Below are 27899 nucleotides of genomic sequence, written 5' to 3'. Positions count from 1 at the left end.
TAGATGTTTATTGATGATTGTAATATGTAGTACACTGTTTTATGGAGAAAACAAGCTCACACAATTCAGTCTCGATTCCCTTTACTCTCAACTAACAACTTGACTAACTGTTATAACTAACTCCAACTAAGTTTCTAACTACCTCTACTGACATGGCATTCTTATTAACTAACTAATTTCAGAAGAATCTATATTTGTGTATCATAGCCATCGTTGTTTCCGTACCGTCCAAATTGTTGAAAATTAAATTTGAGTATCTCATATTTCAATATAACAAATCAAACTTCCCATTGTAATTACGTCATAATTCATGTGTTGTCATTTAGTCATCATGTTGCAACTTATGACTACTCTTATTTTATCATCGTACCAAACACCCTTTAGTTATACAGAAAGTAACAATTAGGAAAGAAACAATGGACCACAACGTGGAAGTAAGAACCTGAACTTGATTCGTGCTAGTTACTAATTACTTGATCATTGGATTTAGTTTATGCAATTAAAAAGTTGACCGCTCTTTTTCATACCAGTAGTTTTAGTATTATTCTCATATTTTTTTTATTCTTAGATTTCTATTATTACCTGTTGTTTCTTTTGCTTTGGTTATCTTACTATTTGGTTGTGTTAGTGCTTCTTTTTTCATGGCTTCTCCATTACCGTATTTCTTTTTCAACATTGTTATGAATATGCTTTTCTTAAGCCGATGGTTTATCGGAAACAACGTCTCTACCTTCACAAGGTAGGGGTAAGGTATGCATACACTACCCTGCCCAGACCCACTTGTGAGATTTTAGTGGATTTGTTGTTGTTGTCATAATATAAAGGTTAAATGCAAATTGGAGTCTCTCCTGTTAGTTTTCAAACAAGTCCTACAAAATATGGGATTGGTTTTGAAAACCAATCAATAGTCAATTCAACTTAAGCCAGTTAAAAGATAAAGTTGTGCAATCTCTCATACTAGTCAAGTCCAAGAGGCAATGAATACAATGTGTTATTTCTTCTTTCCAAATAGCAGTAGTGTGCCAAATTGGAAATCATACAACTTGTTTAAGTACTAACTGCTAAGGTTTAGGTCATCATTGTTGGACTTGATTCGTCGGACCCTCAGAGGTACAGGGTTCTCCAAGACTGTCACGTTAACTCCGCTCCAGACATCTAATTTTGTGGGGAGCTGAGCTATTTTCTCCACAATTTCCATGTCCTCCGGCAGCACATAGCCAAAAACAGTGTACGACTTTTTCCATTCTTGATGGTTCGCTAAGCTTATAAAGAATTCAGGACCAGAACCAACCCATGCAACTGAACCTCGTCTTATTTCTGGACAGGATTCACTGGGAACTGACTCGAATGCTACTCCTTGAGCATCAAGAGTTCCTTGTACTAAAGCATATGGAGGGCCAAAAGAAGCCTGAAATTTTGTAAAGTAGATGCAAAGAACTCAGGAAAATTGAAGTTTGTACTCAAAAAATAGCACTTCAGAATGAACAAAGAAGCAGAGAATGACTGGTGCGCTTCAGGAAATTTACTACTCAAGACGAATAACAGATGAAATTTCCTTTTGCATAATTTATCTTCAACCACAGGAATGCAATGAACAAAAGCCAAAAAAAGAAGCAACTAAGTTGTTTAGGAGGTACTCAAAAGAGCTTTGAGCAGTCACACCAGCTGGGAAGGAAGTTGAATTGCAGAAGTTTCAGAGTGCAATACATACAAAATGTGTAATACATAGAGTTACGAAAGAAGAAATTGGACAAAATTTGGGATCCAAAGAGGAAGGTGCTGAACATTTTGCAACAGACGATACACATACATAACATTGCTCTCACTTTCATGCTTTTTCACAGCTATCAATAACAAAGGAAAAATAGTACTCCCGCCATTCCATTTTATGTAGCATTATTAGACTGACATGGAGTGTCGGATATTAATTTGATTTGTATATTACTTCCTCCATTCCGAAATGGCAGAGTTCCTCGAACCTTCTAATTTTTAGCATAAATACGGATATTGGTTCTTCAAATATGAACTAAAATTCACACACTCAAAATGTACATAAGTAGTACTATAAATTGCAAGATTTGAGTAAAAAGATATTCACAAAATGTTTGAAATAATTGTTGTCAAACAATTTCTTTAGTAGTAATAGTGACTTTAGATGGTAAAGATAAAGAATATTGGTAGTAGTGGAAGAAACTATATAAGTAAAATCTAAAAAGTTGTTTGGAAAAAAGTATATTGATTGAATTTGAAGAAAGATGGGAATATCGTTATAAAATTCGGGATGGAGGGAGTTTGAAATTGATAAAATGAGCAATTATTCCTAATCCCTCTACGTAGTCAAAGGAGCCAAATTGTGACACGGGGGGAGGGGGAACCCGTATAATTTATCATATTCATGTAGCTAAAACGAAGCTGTTTAAGATTAGAAATCACATGTAAAACTGTAGAAGAGAGATGAATATTTACATCTTTTATGTGATCTCCATGTGTATCCCAAATTTGTCCGCGAATTTCTGCACGAAAAAATTGGCAACCAGCACAGTGGCGCAACCCCAACAACTCCAAAATGTTAAAAACTGAGCGTGGGGAACATTCTGGCAAAAGCTGCAGAAAGTTAAGAAGAAATACAAGACAGTCATATCAAAAGAAATTAGCAAATCCAGGTTAAGAGAAAGGACTAGATTAAAGCCAAGTATAGTGACTCTGAAACGTGATACAGCGGGGTAGACATCTAATGGATGCTAACTTTCAGTATAAAGTCATACTGTATCCCCTCCCATCCGTAACGAACTGTACCCTACCTGGTTTGAGGAATAGGAACATGCAGACTTGAAAAGGCACAGTCGTGGAAATACTTCAAGCATGATCAGCAAAATCAACTGTTTAAGCAAGAGCTTCCTCAAATCATTGCTTTTAATTCCTTATTGTTACTTTTTCACCATTGTTTATTATTCTTTTTCAAAAGACACCTCGATGTTGGCAGAGATACGATTTAAACACCCATCTATTAAAGTTAAACCTCATAGACTACTGCTCGTTGCCCGGGATTCTATTGAGAACGTTTCACCAATCACTTGTATCTAAACAAAGATTTTTCAAAATGCATCATAAAAGCTAATCCATATAGTTATAGAATGAGTTGCAACTGCGCAGAATTATAGATAACTGTCATTTGTCTGCGGCAACTGGCAAGATATATGGAAGTATGTATTCACCAAAAAATAGAACATACCTTGACGTGAATAGCACCGAATTCTGTTTCCAAGGCGACAATTCCCTAAAAGCAGTGGATTGAAAAGAAAAAAAATTTAGCAGTTGTTGGCAGCCCGGTGCACTAAGCTCCCGCTATGTGCGGGGTCCGGGGAAGCGCCGGACCACAATGGTCTGTTGTACGCAGCCTTACCCTGCATTTTTGCAAGAGGCTGTTTCCACGAACCCGTGACCTCCTAGTCACATGACAACAACTTGACCAGTTACGCCAAGGTTCCCCTTCAGAAATTTTAGCAGTTAAAACCATGAATATTTTCAAAATGTTCAAGAGCTATAAGGAGATAGCATTTTAGTTTTTGAGAAAGTTGCATACCTCTCCTTTTCCAAAAACAATGCCGGACGTCCACATAACCTTGTTTCCTGCTTCCTGTCTATCAGGAGCCAAAGTATCTTTCTGCTTCTTCAACCAGCACTACATCACCGAGCAAGACATGCCAGACCAAACAGTCAAAACTCTAATTTACGTTGTGTATATTAGTTCATAAAATAACTTAAAATACCAAAAAATAATATTAAAACAACCTAATCAAAAATGAATGCAGAACTAATAGATGTCAAATTTAAGTACACGAGGGCTTCTCTCAAACTGAGCCCTCCTTCATTGTTCAGTCACTATTATAAATGGGCAATAGCTTTCAGTTAACAGCTTTAGCCTCCAAAACTTTATTCTGGAAGGCCCAATTGATTGGTTTTGAAACCTTAGCCGGTGGACCTCCTTTTCTTGATAATCATTAGGACAAAAGAGGCTAACTCTGATAATTTCTCATTTAATTCTCCTGATTGTCGAGCAAAAAAACAGGTTCATGTGGTTGAGTTGCGTTTGGTTATGTTCCTTGAAACATATACTAGCAATTATAGTCATCTGAAAAACTCAGTACCTATTTTAAATAAATGCTGAAAGTAAACACTTTTATCACATTTGCAGACACCCTACAACATATGAGGCAAGACTTTTAGCTAATTCACAAGAAAAGCACTTCTAAAAGGAAAGAGTAAACCATTTTATCATGGTAACAATGTGCTGCAAATTGGAACAGCTCACTTCTGTGATTAGTTCAAAAACCAACATCACAATTCACTAAATCATGTTCTATCTTTTATTTCATTACAATTGTATATTCTTTCATAATTAAAGGTACAAACTTTGCATGGTTTATCAGAGTTAAACATACAAATCATTTCAAACTGCCAATAACAAACAACAACAACAACAACAACCCAGTAGAATCCCACTAGTGGGGTCTCGGGAGGGTAGAATGTACACAGACCTTACCCCTAACCCGAAGGAATAGAGAGGTTGTTTCCGGGTCAAATTGCCAATAACTTACAACTAAAAACACCATATAGGAAGAAAGAAAGAAAAGATTTTTCAAACTCACCTCACCAAATTTGTCACCACAAAACTTTTTATTTCCACAAAAAACCCACGTATCACAAAGACAAGGTCCATGATTACCCGTACACATAGCCTTACAAGCCTTACAACATTCTTTAGAACTATTAACCTTAAAATCAGAACCCCACTTCACAGCAGCTCCCCAAAGCTCAAAACTTTCGATCCCACTACAACATTCACCCTCCCCTTCACCACCACCGCCACCGCTAAATTCACCTTCCTCCGCCGCTAACCGCTCAACCACAGAACTTCCGGCAGGTCTCATAACCGCCGACATGAAAATGTACACGGCAGTACAAGAAACAAGACCCATTAAAAGAAGGATCATAGTGGCATAACGCGTGGGTTCGGAATCATTTGGCTTCCGACCCATTTGAGATTGATGTATGAAGATCAAAACCCAGAAATGGATTTGGCTGATTCGGTTTAGTATGTGAGAATTTTGATTATTAGTTTGGTGGTATAGTTGACCGGAAGATATTGAAGTATAGACTTTGAAATTTTGAGGTAATTTATTATTATAGTAAGATGTTTAATATTGGGAGAAGTTATGGAAATGAATTAATAATCTTTTAAGAATTTGTTACAATTGGAATTTGGTCATGGAGGCTGTATAACTAGTAGTTGTAGTATGTGCTTACAATGTAATAGTACAATGAGGAATATAGCTAGTATTATGATTTGGACAGAATGAATTTTCTTTAGAATTTTCTGCCTATCTTTTACTAGTTGCCTGGAGGATTGGAAGGTGCTACAAATTGCAAAGAACTGATACAATCATGTTGTTTTGATTGGAGAGGTTGACTTCTCTTTTTCATTTTTATTTAATGTTGTATGGTGGGCCGGGCTGGGACCGGGACCGGATCAGGCCCGCGGTCTCAACGGGCTAAACGGTCCTGGCGGGCCGGTCCTAGCGGGCCGGTCCCCAATGGTGCAGGAGGCCCGTCGCGGGCCGGTTCACTTCTATAAGCCCACGAGCCCGGGACCGCTAAGCCCGGGACCAGCAGGCGGGCCTGGGCCGGTTCAACCGGGTCTAACGGGCTCCAACGGCTATTAAGACCAACGGTCAGATTTTTAAAATCTAGCTGTTGGCCTTCATAATTTATCCGTTGGCCACTTTAAAAAATAGTCATTTGGCCCCCAAACTTTATTTTAACCCCAAACTTTATATAATTATACTTTTTTCCAATTCTCAACTATAAATACCCCCTCATTCTTTCATTTTTACTCACCAATTCATCAATCTCTCTCAATCTATATCTAATTTCTCTTCTATAATTGCTTATTTTATTATTGCAATTTCGTGAAAAATTGTGAAGTTGGTGAATTGAAGTATTCAAGTCTTCAAGTCTTCAATGATTTTCAATTTTCAAGAAGTTGTTCGGCAATTCGGTAAACTCGTTCCAACTCTTAAGTTTTAAGAATATATTTTTGTAAGTTTTAGTTTGCATAATTGTAATTAATATGGCATTTTTTTTTTTAAAAAAATGTTTGGTGGTAAGGGAAAAGCTAAAATTGGTGAAACTAGTCTCCAACCTACTACCCTTCCCCCGGCTCCCCGACCCAGACCTGTTACCCGTCCTGCTGCTCCTATTATTCTTGATAGTGATAACCCTTGTTTTCAATTTTCCGATAGTGAATTTTGCCATAATGTTGCACCAGGTGAACAATTAAATGAAGAAGTTATGAATGCTCTTTATCCTAATCAAACTATCTTAGAAAATGATGAGGAAAATGAGGATGTAGATGAAACTCAACCGGATTTAGATGATACACCTACTAGTCCTGTTAATAACCCAATTGATGCCCCGCCCGACCCACCTGTAGAAACCCCTACTTTTAATAGACAACCTTCTAAACGCCTAGAAACATCAATAGTTTGGAATTTTTTTACTCAAGTAAGAGAACAAAATAAGGCTAAGTGTAAAACTTGTGGGAAATTGCTGGCGCATAAATATACTGGAGACCGTAGCGGTACGGGTAGTTTGGCTAGGCACGTACAAACACACCCTAGAGATAAAGTTAAATATTTACAAATGAAAGCGCAGCAAGAGGGGACAAGTGTAGATACTGCGGTTAACCCTAGTACAGGTTCAAATCTAGTTCAACCAGGAATTAACACTGTGACCGGTGGTATTTTATATTACGATCCTAATAAAGATCGTGAAGAATTAGCAAAGATGGTTACCGTTATGTGCTTACCATATACTTTTCCTTCTAACCCTAATTTTGTGCATTATAAAGTTTTTAATCCTACTTATAAAGGTTGGCCTCGCGCAACAGTTAAGAGCGATATTTATAAATATAAACATGAATATGAACAATATTTGCGGTATTTATTTACTCATATAACTAATCGGATTTCTATTACTACTGATGTTGGTAGAAGTAATAATGACTGTGATTATCTAACTGTTACAAGTCATTGGATAGATGAGGAGTGGATAATGCAAAAACGCATTATTGCGTATAGAATAATTAATTCACGTCACACAGGTAAGTTTATTGCTAACACTGTTACAGATATTTGTAGATATTTTTGCATTAGAGATAAAAGGAGTTTAGGGGTTCTCAAGGTGATAATTTTGATGAGACTTCACATCTAAATGAGCTTCAAGTTTATTTGTCGCAGGGACTTGAAAAGGAGAATCCAGACGGCACCTTTGATCTTTTGGAATGGTGGAAGGCAAGGGAAAAACATTTTCCGGTTCTTGCAAGGATGGCTCGGGATATTTTATCTATTCAAGCTTCAACAGTTGCATCAGAGAGCGCTTTCAGTCAAGCAAGACTTCAAATAGGTGATCATAGAGCGTCTATGAGGGAGAGCTTGGAAAAATCAGTACTATTCAGAGATTGGATCCGCTCGGAAAGAAGAAACTTTGGACTTGCAGAATCACAACCGGAGATAGACGAAGCTTATGAAGAAATGATAGCGGAACTTGCGGAGGATGCTGCTTCGCCCGGAAGCGGTGATGAACAAGCTTCTTTTCCGCCACCACCAACGGAACCTCCTCCGAACCTTGAAGGATTTATGAGATCTGTTAGAGATACAATGTAGATTATGGTGTAACTTGTACTTTGACATATCTTCTTTAGTTTTTTTTCCTTTTAATGGTGGTATTAGTACCTTGTTGTGCTCATTGCATTGGGGGGAAGAAGACTAAGAAAGATATGCCATTTTTGATTATAAGACATTCCCTTAAATATCTCTTTGCAATATTTTTTTGTCTTTAACTTGCAATTCTTTACAAGCTCTAATATATATACATAACACACTATATATACTACAAGAAATTATATTTGAAAATATATATACATAACATACTATATATATATATATATATATATATATACTAACATACTATATATACTACAAAACATTACAAGAAATTATGTTTGAAAATATATATACATAACATACTATATATAGTATAGTATACTATATATACTATANATATCTTCTTTAGTTTTTTTTCCTTTTAATGGTGGTATTAGCACCTTGTTGAGCTCATTCCATTGGGGGGAATAAGACTAAGAAAGATATGCCATTTTTGGTAATAAAAATTATAAGACATTCCCTTGAATATCTCTTTGCAATATTTTTTTGTCTTTAACTTGCAATTATTTATAAGCTATAATATATATACATAACATACAATATATACTACAAGAAAATATATAAGGGAATATATATACATAACATACAATATATACTATATATATATATATATATATATATATATACATACATATATATATACTAACATATATACTAACATACTATATATACTTCAAGAAATTATATAAGGAAATATATATACATAACATACTATATATACTACAAAACATTACAAGAAATTATGTTTGAAAATATATATACATAACATACTATATATAGTATAGTATACTATATATACTATAAACTATATATATATAGATATTTATATACTAACTTACTATATATACTACAAAATATTACAAGACTTTTCAAAAGGAGGGCCCACCCCCAATGACCATTGCCAACAGTCATATTGCACAAATAGCCTATTTTTTTATTTTTTTTCTTTTTCAATTTACAAAACTAACCTTCTCTAACACTATAAATACCCCCCTCCCTCTTCTTCATTTCAATACTCAATACTCATTTCTCAATCTAAATTTCTCTCATTCTCCAATTTTCAAGGCTTCAAGTCTCAATCTCAATTTTCAAGTTAAATCATGCCTCGTTTGGAAAGAGTGCGCTTATTTGTTTCGCAATACTATGAAGTGCTTGAAGAAAATGAAGAAGGCCAAATATTAAAGTGCAAGAACTGTGGAAGAGTCTTAAATTTTCATTCAGGGTGTACCACAGGCATTTTAAGGAGGCATATAAAGTATTGTGTTGAGGGTATTTATCCGCAAATTCGTCTTTAAGATTTTTCAACAATTTGTATTATTTTAAAATTATTAGACGTATTTATGCTTCATGTTGTACTTTGTTATTAATTTATTATGCATGCCAATTTAGTTTTACTATTGTTTTGTTATTTTACTTTTTCGTCAAGCACTTTAATAATTAGATTTCTATATTATATATACTACATATATTTATATAGCCATGCATAAGAGCAATTTATATATATATACATACATATATGGTTTACAAGAAATTGCCTTAAATAAAAAAAATTAAAAAAAAAGCCCGGAAATAAAAAAGCCTGTTAGGCCCGCTAAGCCCACGAGCCCGGCCCATTTAGCCCAGGACCATATGGGCTTAGGCCCGTCACGGGCTGGTCCCACCCGTTGAGCCCACGAAGCCCGGGACCGCTAAGCCCAGGCCCGTTTAGCCCATTTAGGCCCGGGCCCGGCCCACCATACAGCCTTATTTTTATTACACCTTGTGCCAAAAGAATAGTAATCCCTCATTAATTGATCATGAATTTTTTTTCTAAACATGTCATAAAAATAAAAATAAAAATAAAAAATTGAATTTTTTTTCTAAACATGTCATAAAAATAATCAGTATAAAAGCATGTCATTAAGAATAAAATTAAAAAATTTAATTTTTTTAAATATAAAAATAATATTCTTTTTTGAATGAATTATTATGAAGAAAATGTCACATTAAGGGTGCAAAATATAACTTGATTAAGGATCTTAATAGTGATAATTCTATTTATGTTACTTCTATTTTCAATGATGCAGGTTACTAATGAACCGATAGAGGCAATTTATCATCCAACACAACTTTAGAGAACAAAATCAAGTTGCTGACACGATTTGGCCTGGTCGATCCAATCATGATATTGAAGGAGTGGACTTTTTCTCGAGAAAAAAAGATTCTTGCAATTACGAAAACCACAACACAAGCATTCCTATTGTATTCATTCTATTTAAGAAAAAAAATCAGAATAAATCGCATCCTTGACTATCCGGATATCCCTTTTCCAAGCTTGAATGCCTGTTCAATTTCTTATCAATTTCTAATTCGAAACTCGAAAGCGAAGCGCTATGTCGGGGCGGGGAAGACGAAGAAAGAAAAAAGAAATTGAGGTTCCCAATTCTGACCTATTAGCTGAAGAAGATGCCAGAATGCTAATTTTGTGTACTTTGCAGTTTCTCATTTGTTATGCTTTAGTAGCCGTAAACACACTACTAGTGCTAGGTGTGATGCTTTCAAAACCCGGCAGCAATCCGCCGAAGGTGGCTGCCCAAATGCTATCAATCTACGTACACGGTCAAACTTCTCTATAACAGTTTCATTTGTTTCGGATATTTTGGATGTTATAGCGAATTGTTGTTATAGAAAACATATATTATAACAAAACATGACATTTGGTTCCGAAGAAAACTTGGCTTTCATAGTGAAGTGTTGTTACATAAAGATGCTGCTATAGAGAGATGTGACCGTATAGGGTCGAATGAGATACGAGGATTCCTGACCACCATAAAGTAATGTTACTTGCAAAAATCCCTTGTCCGTGTCTTTATCGTTTGCTGTTCAGTTAGGCATGTTCGATACATGTTTAGCATCAATTAATTGAAGATCATTCACTAATGTGCTACTCTTTCGAAACACAAAAGAGGTTACCACAATCATCAGCTAAAAGCTGGGAACTACTTTCGATTGAGGTCACTATACATGGTTTTCTGGACAACACCTAATATCCGTCCTATATACAAGAGAAGCATCTTCACATTTCCTCATTTGTAAGACACTATTGTATGTTGCCTAAAATAACTACTTTATGATCCTTGCTGCTTCTCCTGACACAACTTCAAGATGCTACTCTTTCGATTGGCTTCGACCAGGTCAGTTGTTGCCCTAATTTCATCATTTGACTAAGGCATCTCTTGAACTGCATTCTCTGTTTCGATGGATGCCATCAGAGTTGCAAGCTGCAGCTCAAACATAATAGCAATCAGATTTACTCGTAGATAACAACTAAAAATATGCTAGTCCAGTTGACTTTCCATTGATAGGTTATGTCAAGTTTACCTGTTCCTCTAATTCCTGTATCTTCTCATCCTTCATTTTCAACTTCCTCTTCTCCCTAAAAATTAGACGTTAAAATATATAGTAATAGGATATTACATGAGAGCGGCAGCATGATATACTTTTACAAGATTACAAAGTAATATAGCAATCCTGGAATAATATGAAGACAATATGTACGTCAAGTTGGTCTAAGAAAGAGATGATCCACATAAACACCACTAACTCAACAAGACAAAAAACCTCTGCCAAAAGCTGAGTGCAGCTTTTCCTCATAAAAAGACCACAATGCATAGAGTACATCAACTTTGCAAGCAAACCTTTGCAATTTTACACAAGGGGCAGATTCTTCTCATTGAACCAGCCCTTTGAGAAGCAGTTAACGCAACAACAAAAACAAGTTCATCAAAACCAATACTTATCTGAAAGAAGCAATTCTTGTAACAATTTTTTAAAGCCTCCTGTCAAATGCAAGAGGTAAAATTTTTGAGAGGATGACAATACATGCCTCAGCAGGACTTGGAACATTGAGAGAATATGGTTATCTGATAAGAAAGAAACTCCCAAAGCTTCGTGGAGTTTATTTCTTCTTATTATTATTATATTAGACGATCATGTTGAAGCAACATGCAAAATGAAAGTTGATGGTCAATTGGTACAAAATTGCATTTCTTGTGATCTACCTGTGCTCAAAGTTTGAAAATAATAGCACTTCTGTAAAAAATAAAATAACAAACATTTAAAGAAAAGCAGGTTGGTGGGATGGAAGAGTTCTAAGAAAATAATTGCCTACCATTGACTCAGAGCAATGACACATAACAACCAAGGAAAATGATACCTTTCTTCAATTTCCGATATCTTGGCTTCCCATATCTCCTTGTTTCTGGTAAGATTGTCATTGATCTAGAGGGTTCAACACCAAACAATCAAGTTCAAAATCAGGAGAAATCAAATGACTTTTAAAAGGGAATGCGGAGCTAAATTATGATAAACTGGTAACAGCTCAGAGATCAATAATAGTTAATAGACTTCAATAGAACTCACATCATCAAGAAATTTCTTCTCTTCAATGCATTTGTCCAAACGCACTTTTAACTTCATCAACCTTGGATTCTGACATAGTGCTTTCTCAACAGCTTCCTTAATGTCCCTATCAGTTTCTTCTTCAACCCCTTGCAGTAAGGACTCGAAGTACTATTATCAAAGCAAAAGCTGTTAATACGGTAAATAGAATGTCATTGTTCTAAATTGTTAATCAGTATCTCTGCATTCAAATGAATAAACTTGAAAGCACTGGAGACATTCAGATTAACAAACAAAGGAAATCTTACAATCTAGCTAAAAGGTAAGAAGCTTAACCATTTTTTGGTTCTCCAATTGCGAAGTCAAGAGCTCATTGTACTCGTTCACAATCTGCAGTTAGAAAATTTGAAGATTACCAAGTATTCCCAGATCAAGTAATGACCAAAGTTATTCAAAGATTAAGCATTTGACTAGATGAATAAGAGTAAAAACGAAAAAAAAAAAAAACATTTGTAAATGAAGAGAGAGACGTACAGCTTCAACTTTGCTGTTTACAAGAGTCTCACTAAATCCAGGATCTGTAGCACATTCGCAGCTGCAGCAGCCATCATTATCATGATGACAATGGTGGTTGAGCTCAACCAACTTGCCATCAGTTTTAGACTGAATCAAACGGTGAACATAGTTGTCCCCTGAGTAGTCCCAGACACGACGGGTTTCCAGTTCAAGTGCATAGCAATGTTGTGTCTCTTTCCAGTGCCTTATAGCATGAGCTTCTTTGTATCTATAGCAAAAATCAACATGATGACCATCAATTACTAAAACCTATACTTACCCAGCAGTCAAAAGATCATTCATCTTTTAGTTCTTCAAAATTGTTTTGGGATAACATCAGCCTTCACATCAATTTAGTCAAATACCAAGAGAGATAGTATTATTACCTTCCACACCCAACAAAACCACAAATAACACACATCCATAGATTTTCTGGTGATTGACAGATAGAACACGTTGAGTTTCCAGGCTGCTGCTGGCAGTATCGACATACCTGAGAGAACATGTTTAAGTTGAGTCAGCTCATTTCTATTAATACTTCACATGAAACACATATTTTCGAACTAACACTGGTATATGATGTCTAAATACCAGCCCAACTCTTAGTACACTAAATAAGGAAAAGAATTCTTCCTTCACTGTTAATCAGGCTGATAAACCCTACTTATACTGTTTTCAGCTATCGGTTATATGCATTTTTTCAAGTCCATGAGATTTTTCTTCACTAAGCATCAGGGGTATATAATCTCATCAAACGGTCTAACTTAATCTGATCAGGTGATTGATAATTTACCAAATAACTTCCTAATATAAGAAAATCATTGTAACTTGTAAAAGAACCAAAATTCTTGCAACTTTGAAAACCTTACTGTAGTGCCAATTTAATCAAAATTCAACCCTATATTAGCCACACTTGCTTCAGAGTTCATTGCTAATTTGAAGAGGAAGAAACAACGTATGTTAAGAATAGGCACCAATCCAGGCAATTGATATTAGATATAAGTGAGAAAAATGCTGAAAACCATTTCTCTTAGCTAAAGTTATACGAAGAAGCACCCAAGGACGTGGCTAGCAATCAAATCCAAGCAGAGACAAAAAAAAAGCCAGGTAATCTCTTCCCATCTGCCTATGCCGTGGAGGGCAAAGTAGCCTGATATCTATGCTGGTAAAAGATAGCAAGTAAATGGTGGAATAATCCAAATACGCACAAGCTGGCCTAAGTGAAAACACAGAAATTTTCGGGCTCTTTTTTAACTTGTGTCTAGATAATTAACATTAATGACAAATGTGTCCCTCCTACCTAATATTAGAACCTGTGTCTCTTTTCCTCTATTTTAAGACTCAAAAGTACTTAACATAAATTCCCGAGAAACTTACACGCAATACAAAACTAAAACTGCACATGCACACACAAAGCAAATTGTGAAGTGAACCTAATTCCATCTTGAAAAGGCTGCAGAAGGCCATATTTTAAAAAATTAAAGACAGAAAACTCAAGCATACAAGTGAGGTAATTAAAGCAATAAAAATGCAGATAAGGCACTACCTCAAGCTAAGCAATTATTCAACCAGAACAATGGATGTTAGAAGCAAATATTACAGAAGACATGGCAATGTGACAATACGGTAATGCAAACATTAGTAAGAGACTTAGTAAACAATATCAATAACAACATGATACTTACTTACAGGTTGGATTAAATCTAAAAGCCTGATACAAACAGCTGTATAAATTATGGTCCATGATATTTACATGAATATGAATACTAGAGCATCAAGACCAATCAGTTTTCCAGACCACGTCTAAGTTGAAGCTCAAACGTATGGTGGAAAGATAGAAGGTATTACTTACAGGGCACGAAGAATCTGTCCATTTAGAAATACATGAACAATGAAACGAATGATTACAAATGGTTGTGAGAATTCCACTTGTATCCTGGTCCAGTCTCTCTGCAAATTTCATAGGAATTAAGATACATATGAGAGGAACTCGCCAATATAATCCAGCTAAACATGGAAATCTCTGGCTGCACATCCTCATAAAATACCAAAGTCCAAACTAATTTATAAGGTTAAACTCAAAACAGTATTAACAAGGACTTCTCCGGTATCTTCAATTTCCAGTATGCTAATAAAGACAAACAGATTAATTAGCATTCCATTTATTGAAGTGGTGGCCAGAAACTTCTGTAATAAACTGATTCAAAAATTTTAAATAATAACTGAAATTTTAGGATTGAAAGATCTAAGAGGAAGCATAGAGGCGGCACAAGAGATATGTTGAAGACATAATTAAGTAAATAAAAGTGTATTCTCTTCAACGCTTAAGCGATAAGATGGCCACACACTTCAATATGGTATCAAAGCAGGTAGACGTCTTGGGTTGGAGTCTCACCGCCACCCAATATCAAAAAGAACTTTCACGTGCTTGGCTCATCAAGAAGAATCAATGAAGACATAATTAAGTAAATAAAAATGTGTTCTCTCTAACGGCTTAAGCTTTTAGATGAAATGGTCACACACTCCAATAAGTTATATCCAAATTCCCCATGGACGACGGACTTCAATTTTCTATCAAGTGACTCGAATCACTCGTAAATGCTTTGAGACGAAAAACTTTTAACTATAATGGATCATCTAGCTTCATCATATAATTAGCCAAAACTCATTGATCTGGTAAATGTAGTTTAAAGTGACAAGTAACTTTCTTTTCTGCAGACTAGCGGTTGTTTATGCATCACATGAAGCATACAAGATATATAGACACACTAGTCGGCGTGCACGCACACACTAGTATGCACACATATATAACCTACGACTTCTTGGAGTTCAGCCTCTGTTCAAAGTTACTAAAATATTTAACACCAACAGGTCACATGTTTGACACCAACTCATTTTATTTTTATTTAATTTAAATTCAAAACACATTGTTTGATACCATTGGCCGACCACCCACTTCAGTTTCCTAAGAGTTAAGCTACCAAGTGGTATCCAGTTTGTTTTCTAAGAGTTAAGTTAAGATTACTTAATTAAATAAGTAAATCCGGTAGAGAGATTTCAGACTTCATTTGTAAAGAATGATGGAGTTATACAAGGATTGTGACTACACCGTCCTACATAATTCAAGTAAGGCCAAATGTGGTTGATGCCCTGTTCATGAGCAGTTTGGTCCACCGTGATATCATAATGAGACTTTTTGTGCAAGAAGTCTACAATCTTGAGAACAAAGGATCAGATTTAGTGTTACTGGGACAGAGGCATTATCAGCTATGTAGGCAAACTGTAACTAATTGAGCACCCCAAGGCATATCAGTTTAGGGACCCAAGACTTCGTCAGTTTTTAAATGAAGTCCAAGCTGTAAGAGTATTCAATCCTAGAAACATGGTATAATGAGATTTGGTGACTGGTTGTGCATACACGAGATGTATGCTTTTGGTAAATGAACACAGCTTGCAAAGGAACACTAGATTTCATTAAAACGCTTGCAAGAGCAATCTGGCATACGTCTACCATATATGAATAGATAAAACAACAACAACAACAACAACATACCCAGTATTATCCCACACCGTGGGGTTTGGGGAGGGTAGTGTGTACGCAGGCCTTACCCCTACCTTGTGAGGATAGAGAGGTTGTTTCCAATAGACCCTCGGCTCAGGAAAGCATAAGCATCACATTGATGAAAATATAAACAAGAAGGGACACTACCAAAAAGCCATATAGAAGCATAATAAAAACAACAAGATAGTAAGGTAATCAACAATGAAAGAAAACAACGGTTAGTCATAAAAACCTACTACCAACAGAAAGCGAGACTGTGTGCCAATACTATCTTATGAACACTCTAGACTACATGCTCTACTACTCTAATCCTCGACCTCCATATATGAATAGATAGTTTCCTTTTTATCAGTGTATATGAATAAATAGTTACTTTAGGACATTTCAAATCGTAAGTGCCATGAATCTGAGTTACAAGGACACATAATATAAAAAATTGCTTGCAAACGTTAAACTTTTAAATTTGGAGGTTAGAAACATTTTGGAGGAAAGTGACCGAATGAATATGAACATCTCTAACATTTTGGAGTGATTCTCACTTTAGATGTGCTTAGTGGTTGAATATGGAAGCTACAAATTTCAAAATATGCCATTTCCAAAATAGAAAAACATTTTGAAACTAGACTAGGAAAAATACCAAGACAAACAGGACAGAATGGTTGCTCTGTAGAGCTTGCAGGTATGGACTGGGTGCGCTCAATTGAACCAGTGTAATGAACATCAGCAGCAAAAAACACGTTGCAGGTCTCGTCCTGCAAGCAAAGAAACAAAAACAAGAACGAAGTATGAAACTGGAATTTGATGTTATGAGATACTTATTCTGATGCCAAAGCAGGAGAGAACTATTGGAGCAACCATACCTCAAGAGATGAAAATTTTCTACCACTAAAATGCTTGTGAAAAGTATCTGCAGCTTTCTGCTCATCAAACCTGATCAATATACTGTAACAATCTTCCATTCCGTCGTTCCTAAAGCCTCACACAAGACACCATAGTTCAGAAGGAATCACAGACAACCAGTTAAACAAAGACCTCATAAGTTATTGGAGAGAATACCTGACAATTCGCATTTCCAACATATGTTGAACAAATGAACCACAAAACTGACAAAAGTCTGCATATGTCATGTGATTCGGAACACTGAGCACGCAGAGGAGAGGCTTTCTTCCCACCTAAAGACAACACAACAGAACTGGATAAGTTGTTGGATTTCAATTCTAAAGGATCAACATGGATGGTGAGCATTCATCTAGTCTATTCTAACTAGCTTGGGGTTGAAGTGTTTGGTTGGTGTATCTCTCTCGTATATTGACCTTTAGTAAAATACAAAATTTGGACCTATTATTGCTCTACAATTTTGAATAACACAATAAGATCAAAATGCCGTATACTAAGGGAAACAAGAAACAAACAATTCAAAGTTCAAAAGCTACTAGAATTTGAACATATGATAGTTGCATAGCTATCAGGTGAATCTACAAATGTATAGTCAAAAAGTTATAGAGTTCGAGCCCTAAAGAATCTCTACGTATAAATAAAGCCCCCAACCTTCTAAACCCTACATAGAAATTGCACTTTATTTAGAGCAATTGTTATCGTTAAATAACAAAATTACACTTTGAGGGATGCCGGACCAAAAAAAATTGTCCAATAATATGAGTTAGAATTATAGGAAGATCCAAATTGAACTCAGTATGCATATTTAAGCTTAAAAGAGAGTAAATTATCAGATTGAGCACAAAACCCTATCAATATCAATCAACTATTGCATCAACCTGAGAGTAGTCGGGGTTGACTACATGAATGTAAGAAATCATTTCTCTTGGTATTGTATTCTGTTCTATTCTATTCGGGCCAATATCATTCCAGTACTTAATAATATATTTTTCAGATGGAAGACAAACTAAGTTTCAACAAAATCAATCAAACAAGCCCAAAAAATTCCTCCAGTATAGTAACAAACGCCACAATCAGTGAAACAGAAATGGAAGGATTCCGTCCAATACTTACAGGTAACTGAGACGGAAAAGAAGGTTGTTCGTTGCAGAAGAGATGCATGACACCCCTGGTTTCTTCGATGCGAGGGTTTCCAGATGAAAAATGAAACACCTTAGACATTGATGAATCCCCTGAATCCATGCCGCCTCCTATAATTTTCTCTTTTCTGTGGAACTTCAAGTTTTGAGATTTCTAAACTTTAATTAGAACAAACTACCAACGCCTAACAAAAGATATCAGGAAATCACACATCATAACAACCTAATTAAAAAAACAATTAGGTTTGACTGAAAGTTGAATTGGAATGAAGATAGGAAACATAAGAAGCAGATTAGAGAAAGAAGAACTTACAAATGGATTTTCCGGAGAAGGAGATGGTATGGACTAATTGCTGGAGGAAAATCTCGGGATCGGCTCTGTTTTCTTCTGAAGAGTGAACAAGAATAATAGTAATGGGAAATGACACAATGGTTTCCTATATTTTAAGTAGGTTTAAAATGATCCCTCAAATATACCCATGAGCAGTTTTAGTCCTTTAAATTTACCAGAAGTGAGAATTTTTTTGTCTCTGTCAAATATTTAACAATCTTTTTGATTTTTAGATTTTCGGTCATGATGGGGTTGCACCAAGGGTTGGCTCTTAAACCTTTTTTGTTTGCCCTAGCAATGGACGTATTGACGCACCACATCCAAGGGGAGGTGTCACGGTGCATGTTATTTGCATATGACATTGTATTAATTGATGAGACGCGAGGCGCCGTTACCGCGAGGTTAGAAATGTGGAGGCAAACCCTGGAGTCTAAAGGTTTCAAGTTGAGTAGGACTAAGTCGTAATACCTGGAGTGTAGATTCATTGGGATGACTCAGGAAGTGGAAGGGGAGGTGAAGCTAGATTCTCAAGTCATCCACAAGAGAGAAAGTTCTAAGTACATTGGGTCTATTATGCATGGGGATGGGGAGATCGACGAAGATGTCACATATCGTATTAGGGCGGGATGGATGAAATAGAGACTTGTTTCCGGTGTCTTGTGTGATAAGAAGGTCCCAGCAAAACTCAAAGGCATAAGTTCTATAAAGCGGTAGTCAGGCCGATTGTGTTGTATGAGGCTGAATATTAGCCAATCAAGAGCTCCCATGTCTAGAAGATGAAAGTAGCAGAGATGGGCATGTTGAGATGGATGTGCGGGTACACAAGGTTAGATAGGATTAGGAATGAAGTTATTCGACACAAGGTGGATGTGGCCCCAATGGAGGACAAGATGCGGGAAGCGAGGCTTAGATGGTTTGGACATGTAAGGAGGCGGAGCACAGACGCTCCGGTCAGGAGGTGCGAGAGGTTGACATTGGAAGGCCTAAGAGAGGTAGAGGTAGGCCGAAGAAGAATTAGGGTGAGGTGATTAGAAAAGATATGGTGCAACTTCAGCTGACCGAGGACATGATAGGAAGGTGTGAAGGTCGAACATTAGGGTAGTAGGGTAGTTAGTTTAGTGTTCTCCCTATCATACCGGTAATATTAGCACGTACTTTAGTATTCTGTTGGTACAAGATTTCTATGACTACCTGTCATTTCTTTCATTGCGTTCTCCTAATTATTTGATTGTTATTTATGTTGCTTTTACCTAGCTTCTAACTGTCGCGATCCTTATTTTTCTCTTCTTTAATGTGGTGCTTATCCTTATTTGAGCCGAGGGTATATTGAAAACAGTCTCTCTATCTCTACAAGGTAGGGGTAAGGTTGCGTACATACTACCCTCCCCATACTCACTATGTGGGATTATACTGGGTTCTTTGTTGTTGTTGTTGTTGTTTGATTTTTAGATTTAATTGGAACCGTAGGATTTAACATGAATTCACAACTAGAGGTGTAGTTTTTCAGTTTCTGCTATTTTTGGTATATTTCTTAGTTAAATATCTGATGGAGATAAAAATTTCACACAAACTGATTTTACTTAAAAAAAATAGTATTCATAAACTAGCCTTAGTTGCAAAAAACTATTGTGCATCTTTTAATAGGTTGCTTCTAGTTTATTGTTTGATGCTCAGTTAGGAATATTCGATAAATTATTAGCATAAATTAATTGAAGGTCATTCACTCATAGTCATGGATATATGATTAGTCAATGGGAATGCTACGAGGCAGAACATTTCTCTCTTTAGTTAAGCTTGCATTTTATTATTTTCTGCGGTAAATTACTTCTTTTTTTTTTTGGGTTTTCCACCCGGTGTTTGGTACCCGTATTGGAGCCCAACTATATCTGGATTCGCGCCGCATAGGGCCCCATTCGGGAGGGGGNCGTAAGGCCCCTTTCGGGAGAGAGCGCTCCCTACAAAGGATTTTTCCATACCCAGGGCTCGAACTCGAGACCTCTGGTTAAGGGAGGAGCAGTCCCATCCCATCTACTGCACCACATACTTTGGTGGTCGGTAAATTACTTCAGGGTGTGGCAAGACTTAAAACTTTCATCAACATATATATAAAACAGTTAGTACTCTCAGGTAGATCTTTTTACTTTCTCCCTCTTAATTTGATTATTAACATTCTGTTAGCCTGGAAAGGGTTAAAAGTAGCATAGATGATGCATTATGCATAGTCCTTAAAAAGTAAATATTTGAGAAGGTAAATGAGTTTTAACAAACAGTAACTACTACCACACAGTTTTTTTTTTTCCAAACGTGTCATGGCAAGTACTCGTGGATTGTGATGAGGATCTCTCCATTCATAATCAGACGTTTCGGGTTAGAGAGGTGGGAATGGAGAACACTTTGGTAGGAAGCGTTTTACCCCCTTAGTGTGCATCCTGACACAAGACCCACATTAGCGGGACAGTTGACTTCGGATATCAAATGGTTAAACCAAAAAGGATGTGGCTCACTTACAATAGCTAAGAGCCCGTTTGGACATAAGAATTTTTTTACTTTTTTCGAAATCAATGTTTGGCCATAAAATTTTCAATCTTCACTTGAAGATGAATTTTGGAATTTTCGAAAATTTAAAAAACTCAAAAAAAAATCAAAATTTTCACTCAGATCACTGACAAAAATTAAAAACAACCCAAAATTATACTCATGTCCAAACACAACTTTAATTTTCAAATACCATTTTCACTTGAAAAAAAAAATACTTTTTTTTTTGAAATTTTACAATTCTTATGTCCAAACGTCCCCTAAGAATGGTCACTAAACTAAAATCAATTCAGCTGAAAAATTGATTGTTAACACATAGGAGCAGAGAATATCATCTATAGGTACAAAATAGAAATCTGTTTTCTGCAATATTACATCCATCTAACAATTTGAGTGCACACCTTAGAACTCATAAATATAGTTCTGTAGGCCAGAATATAACTAAGTCTTCTATACACCATAATAAACAACTCAAGATTACATACTGAAGTTCTTTTTAAAGTCCAGTAGATAATGTCATCCTCAGACATAAACAGCAAAGTCATTGCTGCTGTCAATATCCGATTCGAGGTCATCCTCAGTATCATCTGGTTCTGTTGTCCCTACAGTAGCTTGTCCTTCTGGTTTTGACACTTCTCCAGGTATCTTAGCTTCTTGTATTATCCTCATGATTTCCTCCACACTTTGCTGTAGTTGCTCTGAAGCCTCTTCATATTTGGAATGCTCACCATCCATTAAGTCTTTTGGCAGATTCTTTAAAAACCAAGGATGTTTTTTTATCTCAGGAATAGTGATTCTCTGTGCATATTGCAGTACATATTATGTTAATGAACGATACTCGAGTCATGATTAGGCTAACAGCTTGTTTGTATGGTTGTTACCTGTTGTATTGTATCGTATTATTACTTTAAATACAATATTTGTTTTGATTGTTACTTAAATTCTATTGTATCGTATCGTTAAATCCGTTGTTATGTAACGATGAAAAGTGCCACTTTATGGAACGACCAATTTGGTGTGGTCGCGTCGTTACCTTATTTTTCCGCTCATCTTGCCCTTATTATTAAATCATCATATTTTATCCTTTACCTTACCTTTTTATATATTAATTCTACCTCGTACCTTAATTTTTCTTTATAATATTACAAGTTTATTCTTCACAATATTGGTGCATGACATCATGAAACATCGACAAACAATACAATCTATCCAAACATTGTGCAGATAACAACCATCCAAACAAGCTGTAATCTTTTTTCTATTTTGATAAGTGAGATGAGTAAGGAAGAATGTTACCTTTGAGGGATTTGCAACAAAGATTCGCGAAAGGAGGTTCTTACAATCTGCAGATATTCGTACATAATCCGGTATGGAGTATTGGGCACTCATTATTCTCTGAAAACAAAACAAAACAACCTTAAGTAGCTATTTGAGACAAACATTCCTACTTAGCCAAACATCAAAGTTAAAATATGAACTCACTCCAATGGTTTTCCTGAAATTTTTTGGATCATCAGGATCCTCAAAAGGGTAAGCTCCAACTAGCATCACATACAATGTCACCCCACATGACCACACATCTGCTATCTGAAAATGCATTACTATAACATGAGCAGAATATTCAAGTGAAGCAACTAGGTTTAAGCTGCTCGAAATGAGTCTGTTGCCGTAGAGAAATAAAAGCTTCCATAAAACTCTTACATACAGTCCAATGGGACCAATGATATAAAAAAAGTTGTGCATATTTTACAGCAGCCACTATAAGGGGAAAATAATAAGGTAGAATATTATTAGGCCAATGTAATGCTTGTGATCATGGCTAAGGGTTTTATTTAGCTGGTATCATAGGCACGAAGGTGATAAAGAAATAATCTGTTGACACCAAAAAAAAAAAGTTTTTTGTAGCAACAGATCATGGTTCAAGAAGAGAGAGCTTGCCTTCCCGTCATATTCCTTTCGTGACAGGACCTCAGGGGCAATGTAAGCGGGTGTTCCTACTGTCGATTTTGGTTGGGAATGCAACAATCCAGACTGCATGAAAAAGTACATATATTAAAATTACATCATGTTAGATTTAATGCAATAAGCTTCTCAACGAGAAAAGAAGAACAAACCTTAGAATAACCAAAATCACATATTTTTACACGTGGTGAAGCACTTTCATCAAGAAGAGTGTTTTCTAGTTTCAAATCCCTGTGACAAATTTCCTACAGGAAAAATAGAAGTATAACTTCAGACTAGGAACTCACTGAAATAACATTACTATTGTAAAAAGTAAAACTGTCAATGAATTTCAAATTTACCATAGCATGACAGTAGCTGACTCCAGATATTAGCTGTTGGAAGAAGAAACGAGCCTGTCGTTGATTGATACAAATACGAAGATGATAAGTACAACATCTCATTCTCATCAAACACAGGTATAATACACGGAATTGGAGATAAAAGTATAACCTCATCCTCACTAAATCTGCCAGCACTGCATATTCTAGCAAAAAGTTCTCCACCTGCTGCATACTCCATAACAATTGCTAAATGCGATGGAGTTAGCAAGACCTACCCCAAAAAAAGGAAGTCATGTTAACTATGACGTAGCAAGAGACCACTGCTCTGATACTATGTTGTAGTATGTAATCATCTCATCTAAAAACTTAAATTGTTACGGAGGGTACACTTTTATTTACTTAATAATATCTTCAACAGTGATTGATTGTTAAACGAAAGAAACCATAGATGTGTCAAATGCCAAGGAAAGAAAGTTACAGATGACAATAACTATGGAAAGAAAGGATTGTAAGATTTTAAAAAAAAGAATGCAATAACAAGTAATAAAGGATCAAAGTAATGCTTTTAGCCCATGAGATTCCACTGTTGTGACAATAAATCCTATATATATATGCTCAACGAAATGGAGCAACACATAAAATGAAACCTTGGTCCTAGATCTGTCTTTATACCATACAGAAGATACAGCTCAACCCTAATAAAGATTAGTTGCTTTTAGCGTCAGCATCAAATATTACATGAAACGGCACGAAATGCAGGGGAACTGAACACATAATCAGCTTGTTAAGGTAAGACGAATGGTGCTAAATGGAAAATAGAACTGTGACTTATCAAGTCTAAAGTGGTGTTATGAGATTGCGGAGCTCTCAGCATTCTAGAATCATCATCAGACAACACCAGATAGTGGGCGCAAGAAAACAGTCAATCCAATTATTCCCACTAACATCAAAAATTGGATCAACCAAAGAGCTCCAACTAAAGGTTAAGGCAGTGGCGTAGCCACATAGAGTGAAGGGTGTTCAACTAACACCCTTCGGAAATTATATGGAGTATATAGAAAATTATACTATGTATATAGGTCAAGAATTACTTTTTTATAAATACATATTAAACCTTGAACACCCTTTGAAAAATTCCCGTAAAGAACCATGAACTCGTCATTTGACATTCCACATAAAGTCATTATAAGAGTCAATGTTACAGTTACTCAAGAAAGGCTTATGTAATTGGAGTAGTAATTGCATAGACTACAAAAGGACACGTCGATTGTTTGTTGAAGTTTTAATTTAAAACTGCACGGAATTACTCAATATGCTCTCCCCTAGCATAAACAGAACTATTGAAATATACAATCTGCTTACAAAAACAGGTACAAGGGAAGATATCATTTCTCAGTTTCTTAACAAACAGGTATAAAAGTATTTACCTCTTTAAACCTGATAATGTTTGGATGTCCCAACGATCTATGATTTATAATTTCTCTCTGCACATTTTCATCAATCTGAGACAAGAAGAGAATAAAATAACTGTTACATCAGGCAAACAGAATCAAAGGAGATAACTGTTGCTACGATACTTTAATAATAACAGTTACATTAAGCTGAAAGCATCTTGACACAACCTAGTAAGTGATGAGAAAAATGTACTTAAAAAGCTCTTTGCAATGGGCCAAAATTGCTCCTCTCATACTTGGCTTATAGTTAAATAAGTAATAAATAAAAGGCAAGTGCAATTCCAGCTAAAATAACAAATTCAGTTAAACAGCAATGGTATTGTGTGTGTGTGTGTTGGGGTTGGGGGGAGGGGGGGGGGGGGGTTATCTTGACCATTTATCAGAAACATATCCACTTTCCCCCAAAATGCTTACTGACTAAAACTCAAAAACTAGTTTTTGGAGTTATATTATTTCCAGTTTTGAAAATATTGAAAAACTGATAGGAGTATTAGAGATCTTCAAGAAAGTTGTCTTCAAACTGATATTTTGAAGGGGAGTCTTGGAGCCATGGTAAAGTTGTCTCCTTGTGTCCTATAAGTTACAGGTTCGAGTCGTGGAAGCAGCCACTAATGCATTACCGCAGGCTGTCTATATAACACCTCTTGGGAGCGGCCCTTCCGCGAATCCTGCGTGAACGCGGCATGCCTTGTGCATCAGGTTGCCCTTAGAGATCTTCAAGAAGTACAAGTAACTTCTTTTTCAAGATTTAGCTTGGATAAACACTCTTTCCAAAACTCAAACACTCCAAAGCTTCAAACAAATGCCCTTTTTTTTTAATTTTTTTTTTTTTTTTGCGAAGGTAAGTGGAAAAAAATTAAACTGGAAAAGGCTACTGGCATATAAAAATCTACCCAAAACTAATAGCCCGTTTGGCCAAGCTGCAAAAATCAGCTTATTTTGAGAAGTGCTTTTTTTCAAAAGTACTTTTGGTGAGAAGCAATTTGTGTTTGGCTAATTAGTTTGAAAAACACTTCTGAGCAGCAATTAGTGTTTGGCCAAGCTTTAAAAAACTACTTCTAAGTGTATTTTTCTCAAAAGTGCTTCTCAAAAAAGTGCTTTTGGAGAGAAGCTACTTTTTTCTGCTTCTCCAAAACTGCTTCTGCTTCTCCTCAAAAGCACTTTTTTTCCTTCCAAAAGCTTGGCCAAACACCTCAATTTTTTGCCAAAAGTACTTTTGGCAAAAAAAAAAAGCACTTTTGGCCAAAAAGAAAGCTTGGCCAAACAGGCTATAAATCAAGCTTGAGTTTTTGGCAATGGAAGAACAAATGACACAAATATCAAAATTAATCAAGTAAAGGGTTCACTAGGAATATCAACCAAATAAGCAAATCCAGCACAAACCTTAACCTAAAAAAGTGAAAAATAATGACAGTATCTACAAACAAAAAGATAATATTACAAAAGTAACCTTTTTGACAAAAGTAGACTTACCTTCTTCCCTCTTTCTATATATTTGACAGCAAAAAGCTCCTTTGTCTTCTTGTTCTTAACTAGCCTTGCCACCCCAAAATTCCCAGCACCAAGTTCTTTCAAAAGCTCATATTTTTCCTCCATTCTATACCCAAATCAAGAAAGACAAAAAAAACCCAACTTTTTTTCCTTTTTGAATTTTGACAAGCAAAGTACAGTTCCCGACCAATCTCAATTCTTGATAGTACAACTATTTATAAATGAAGACAAAATGCAAAAATCATTTAAAGTATGTAATAAAACAATAAGGGGTCGTTTGGTAGTAGGTATTAAAAAAAATAATGCAAACATTAGCGGCATTACTTATACCTTATTTGGTATATTTTTTCAACCTATGTCATACTTGGTATTATACTCTGCATAAGTAATGCATAGAAAACCATAGCATTAGTAATACCAAGGCTATTAATGCATGTATTAGTATGGTTAAAGATAAAATTATCCTTAAAGTCCATTAAAGCTAGAGAATATGGAGGGCATTTTTGTTAACAATTATTTTTCTTAAAAATTATGCAATGCATTATAATTTTAATACACCACACCAAACAGTAGATAAGAAATAACATCTGCATAACTAATGCTTGCATTACTAACTCATGCATTACTAATATACCTTATTCTGCACTATTATTATACACCCTACCAAACGACCCCTAAAGAATCTACGCACCATTGGTTATACTAAACGACACGTATATTATTAATTTAATACTAAGGGGTTGGCTTCAAAGTTCAATTATATTGAAGTGACTGACTATCTGACACTTGGTCATGGCTGAGGTGGATAATATTATTTAAATGTGTAAAATTGGGTATATAGGATAAACTTTTGAATTCATGCTATTTTAGTAAACGTGCGGCAAGAGTGGGACCCATGTTAGTGACTTTGGGGGTAGCATTTAAGAATATATTATCCAATCATAAGCTTCTGTTAAATTATAAGTCTGCCGACCTTTCCTTACAGTTTGTTTCGTTTTCCATTTTTGTTTGGTTTAAAATGATTGGTTGAAAACGACTTTTTAAATTCTTTTTTTTTTTGGTCATGACTTTTTAAATTTCATTCACGCGTTGTTCCTCCTATTTCTTTTTCTTCTATCAAATTGTGTTTTTAGTCGGTACTACTTTATTTTTGGTTTAATCATCGGTTATCGAAGAGAAAATAATTCAAATAGTGGTCACTTAATCACTTTAAATTAAAGTAACTTACAGAGATATATATATATATAATTTATGAATTATATATATACAATTATGTATAATTAATGATATATATACCGGTTAGAAAAAGTAAACATTGAATCTGGCAAGCAACTTGTGTAAGAATCCTTATCGAAATTTAGTAACAATTGCACGGCGCACCCTATTTGGTCGTCCCCATTTAACATGTACCCATCTTTTAATTTTTTTTTTTAACTTGCAGTACACACTGTTTAAACAACTTCAGGCATTTTTCTCCTCCTTCTCC

General features: G+C 35.6%; 3 protein-coding genes across 6 annotated transcripts; all 3 read right to left on the bottom strand.

Moving 5' to 3' along the window:
* On the bottom strand, positions 871-5368 carry LOC109231298. Its single transcript, XM_019396921.1, has 5 exons — positions 4650-5368; positions 3584-3682; positions 3233-3277; positions 2467-2604; positions 871-1408 (listed from the first exon to the last, which is right to left on the bottom strand). The coding sequence occupies exons 1-5, from the start codon at positions 5037-5039 to the stop codon at positions 1055-1057; spliced, it is 1026 nt and encodes a 341-aa protein (XP_019252466.1). The 5' UTR covers positions 5040-5368; the 3' UTR covers positions 871-1054.
* LOC109231297 (BRCA1-associated protein) lies at positions 10581-18732 on the bottom strand. 4 transcript variants are annotated; one of them, XM_019396919.1, is made up of 13 exons: positions 18631-18732; positions 18292-18453; positions 17338-17453; positions 17142-17250; positions 16919-17033; positions 14572-14669; positions 13106-13212; positions 12699-12948; positions 12501-12554; positions 12186-12335; positions 11980-12044; positions 11145-11199; positions 10581-11044 (listed from the first exon to the last, which is right to left on the bottom strand). In XM_019396919.1, the coding sequence occupies exons 2-13, from the start codon at positions 18418-18420 to the stop codon at positions 10988-10990; spliced, it is 1305 nt and encodes a 434-aa protein (XP_019252464.1). In that variant the 5' UTR covers positions 18421-18453; positions 18631-18732; the 3' UTR covers positions 10581-10987. The 4 variants fall into 4 exon arrangements, with proteins under 4 accessions (XP_019252464.1, XP_019252462.1, XP_019252465.1 ...); XM_019396917.1 differs by having other exon boundaries at positions 18292-18502; positions 18631-18729; XM_019396920.1 differs by having other exon boundaries at positions 18292-18471; positions 18631-18729.
* On the bottom strand, positions 21472-26636 carry LOC109231296 (serine/threonine-protein kinase SAPK3-like). The gene is made up of 9 exons (XM_019396916.1): positions 26396-26636; positions 24896-24970; positions 23638-23739; positions 23487-23540; positions 23298-23390; positions 23122-23214; positions 22666-22770; positions 22480-22578; positions 21472-21981 (listed from the first exon to the last, which is right to left on the bottom strand). The coding sequence occupies exons 1-9, from the start codon at positions 26516-26518 to the stop codon at positions 21706-21708; spliced, it is 1020 nt and encodes a 339-aa protein (XP_019252461.1). The 5' UTR covers positions 26519-26636; the 3' UTR covers positions 21472-21705.

Source organism: Nicotiana attenuata, chromosome 8 (genome assembly GCF_001879085.1).
Source record: "Nicotiana attenuata strain UT chromosome 8, NIATTr2, whole genome shotgun sequence".
Classification (NCBI taxonomy): domain Eukaryota; kingdom Viridiplantae; phylum Streptophyta; class Magnoliopsida; order Solanales; family Solanaceae; genus Nicotiana; species Nicotiana attenuata.
The sequence above is the reverse complement of the archived record's forward strand: the minus strand, read 5'-3'. Positions and strand labels throughout refer to the sequence as shown.

Bases quoted from the DNA above. Each gene is read 5' to 3' on its own strand.
- LOC109231297 (XM_019396919.1), bottom strand. From the start codon at position 18,420: ATGGATTCAGGGGATTCATCAATGTCTAAGGTGTTTCATTTTTCATCT. The intron at 17,454-18,291 runs GTAAGTATTGGA...TGTTGTCTTTAG, and splicing joins CTTTTCCGTCTCAGTTACCT to GTGGGAAGAAAGCCTCTCCT. The intron at 11,045-11,144 runs GTAAACTTGACA...TTTGAGCTGCAG, and splicing joins TACAGGAATTAGAGGAACAG to CTTGCAACTCTGATGGCATC.
- LOC109231298 (XM_019396921.1), bottom strand. From the start codon at position 5,039: ATGGGTCGGAAGCCAAATGATTCCGAACCCACGCGTTATGCCACTATG. The intron at 3,278-3,583 runs GTATGCAACTTT...CACTGCTTTTAG, and splicing joins TTGTTTTTGGAAAAGGAGAG to GGAATTGTCGCCTTGGAAAC. The intron at 1,409-2,466 runs GTAAATATTCAT...ACAAAATTTCAG, and splicing joins ATGGAGATCACATAAAAGAT to GCTTCTTTTGGCCCTCCATA.
- LOC109231296 (XM_019396916.1), bottom strand. From the start codon at position 26,518: ATGGAGGAAAAATATGAGCTTTTGAAAGAACTTGGTGCTGGGAATTTT. The intron at 23,391-23,486 runs GTAAATTTGAAA...TTTTTCCTGTAG, and splicing joins TCAGCTACTGTCATGCTATG to GAAATTTGTCACAGGGATTT. The intron at 23,215-23,297 runs GTTTGTTCTTCT...TTTTTCATGCAG, and splicing joins GTGATTTTGGTTATTCTAAG to TCTGGATTGTTGCATTCCCA.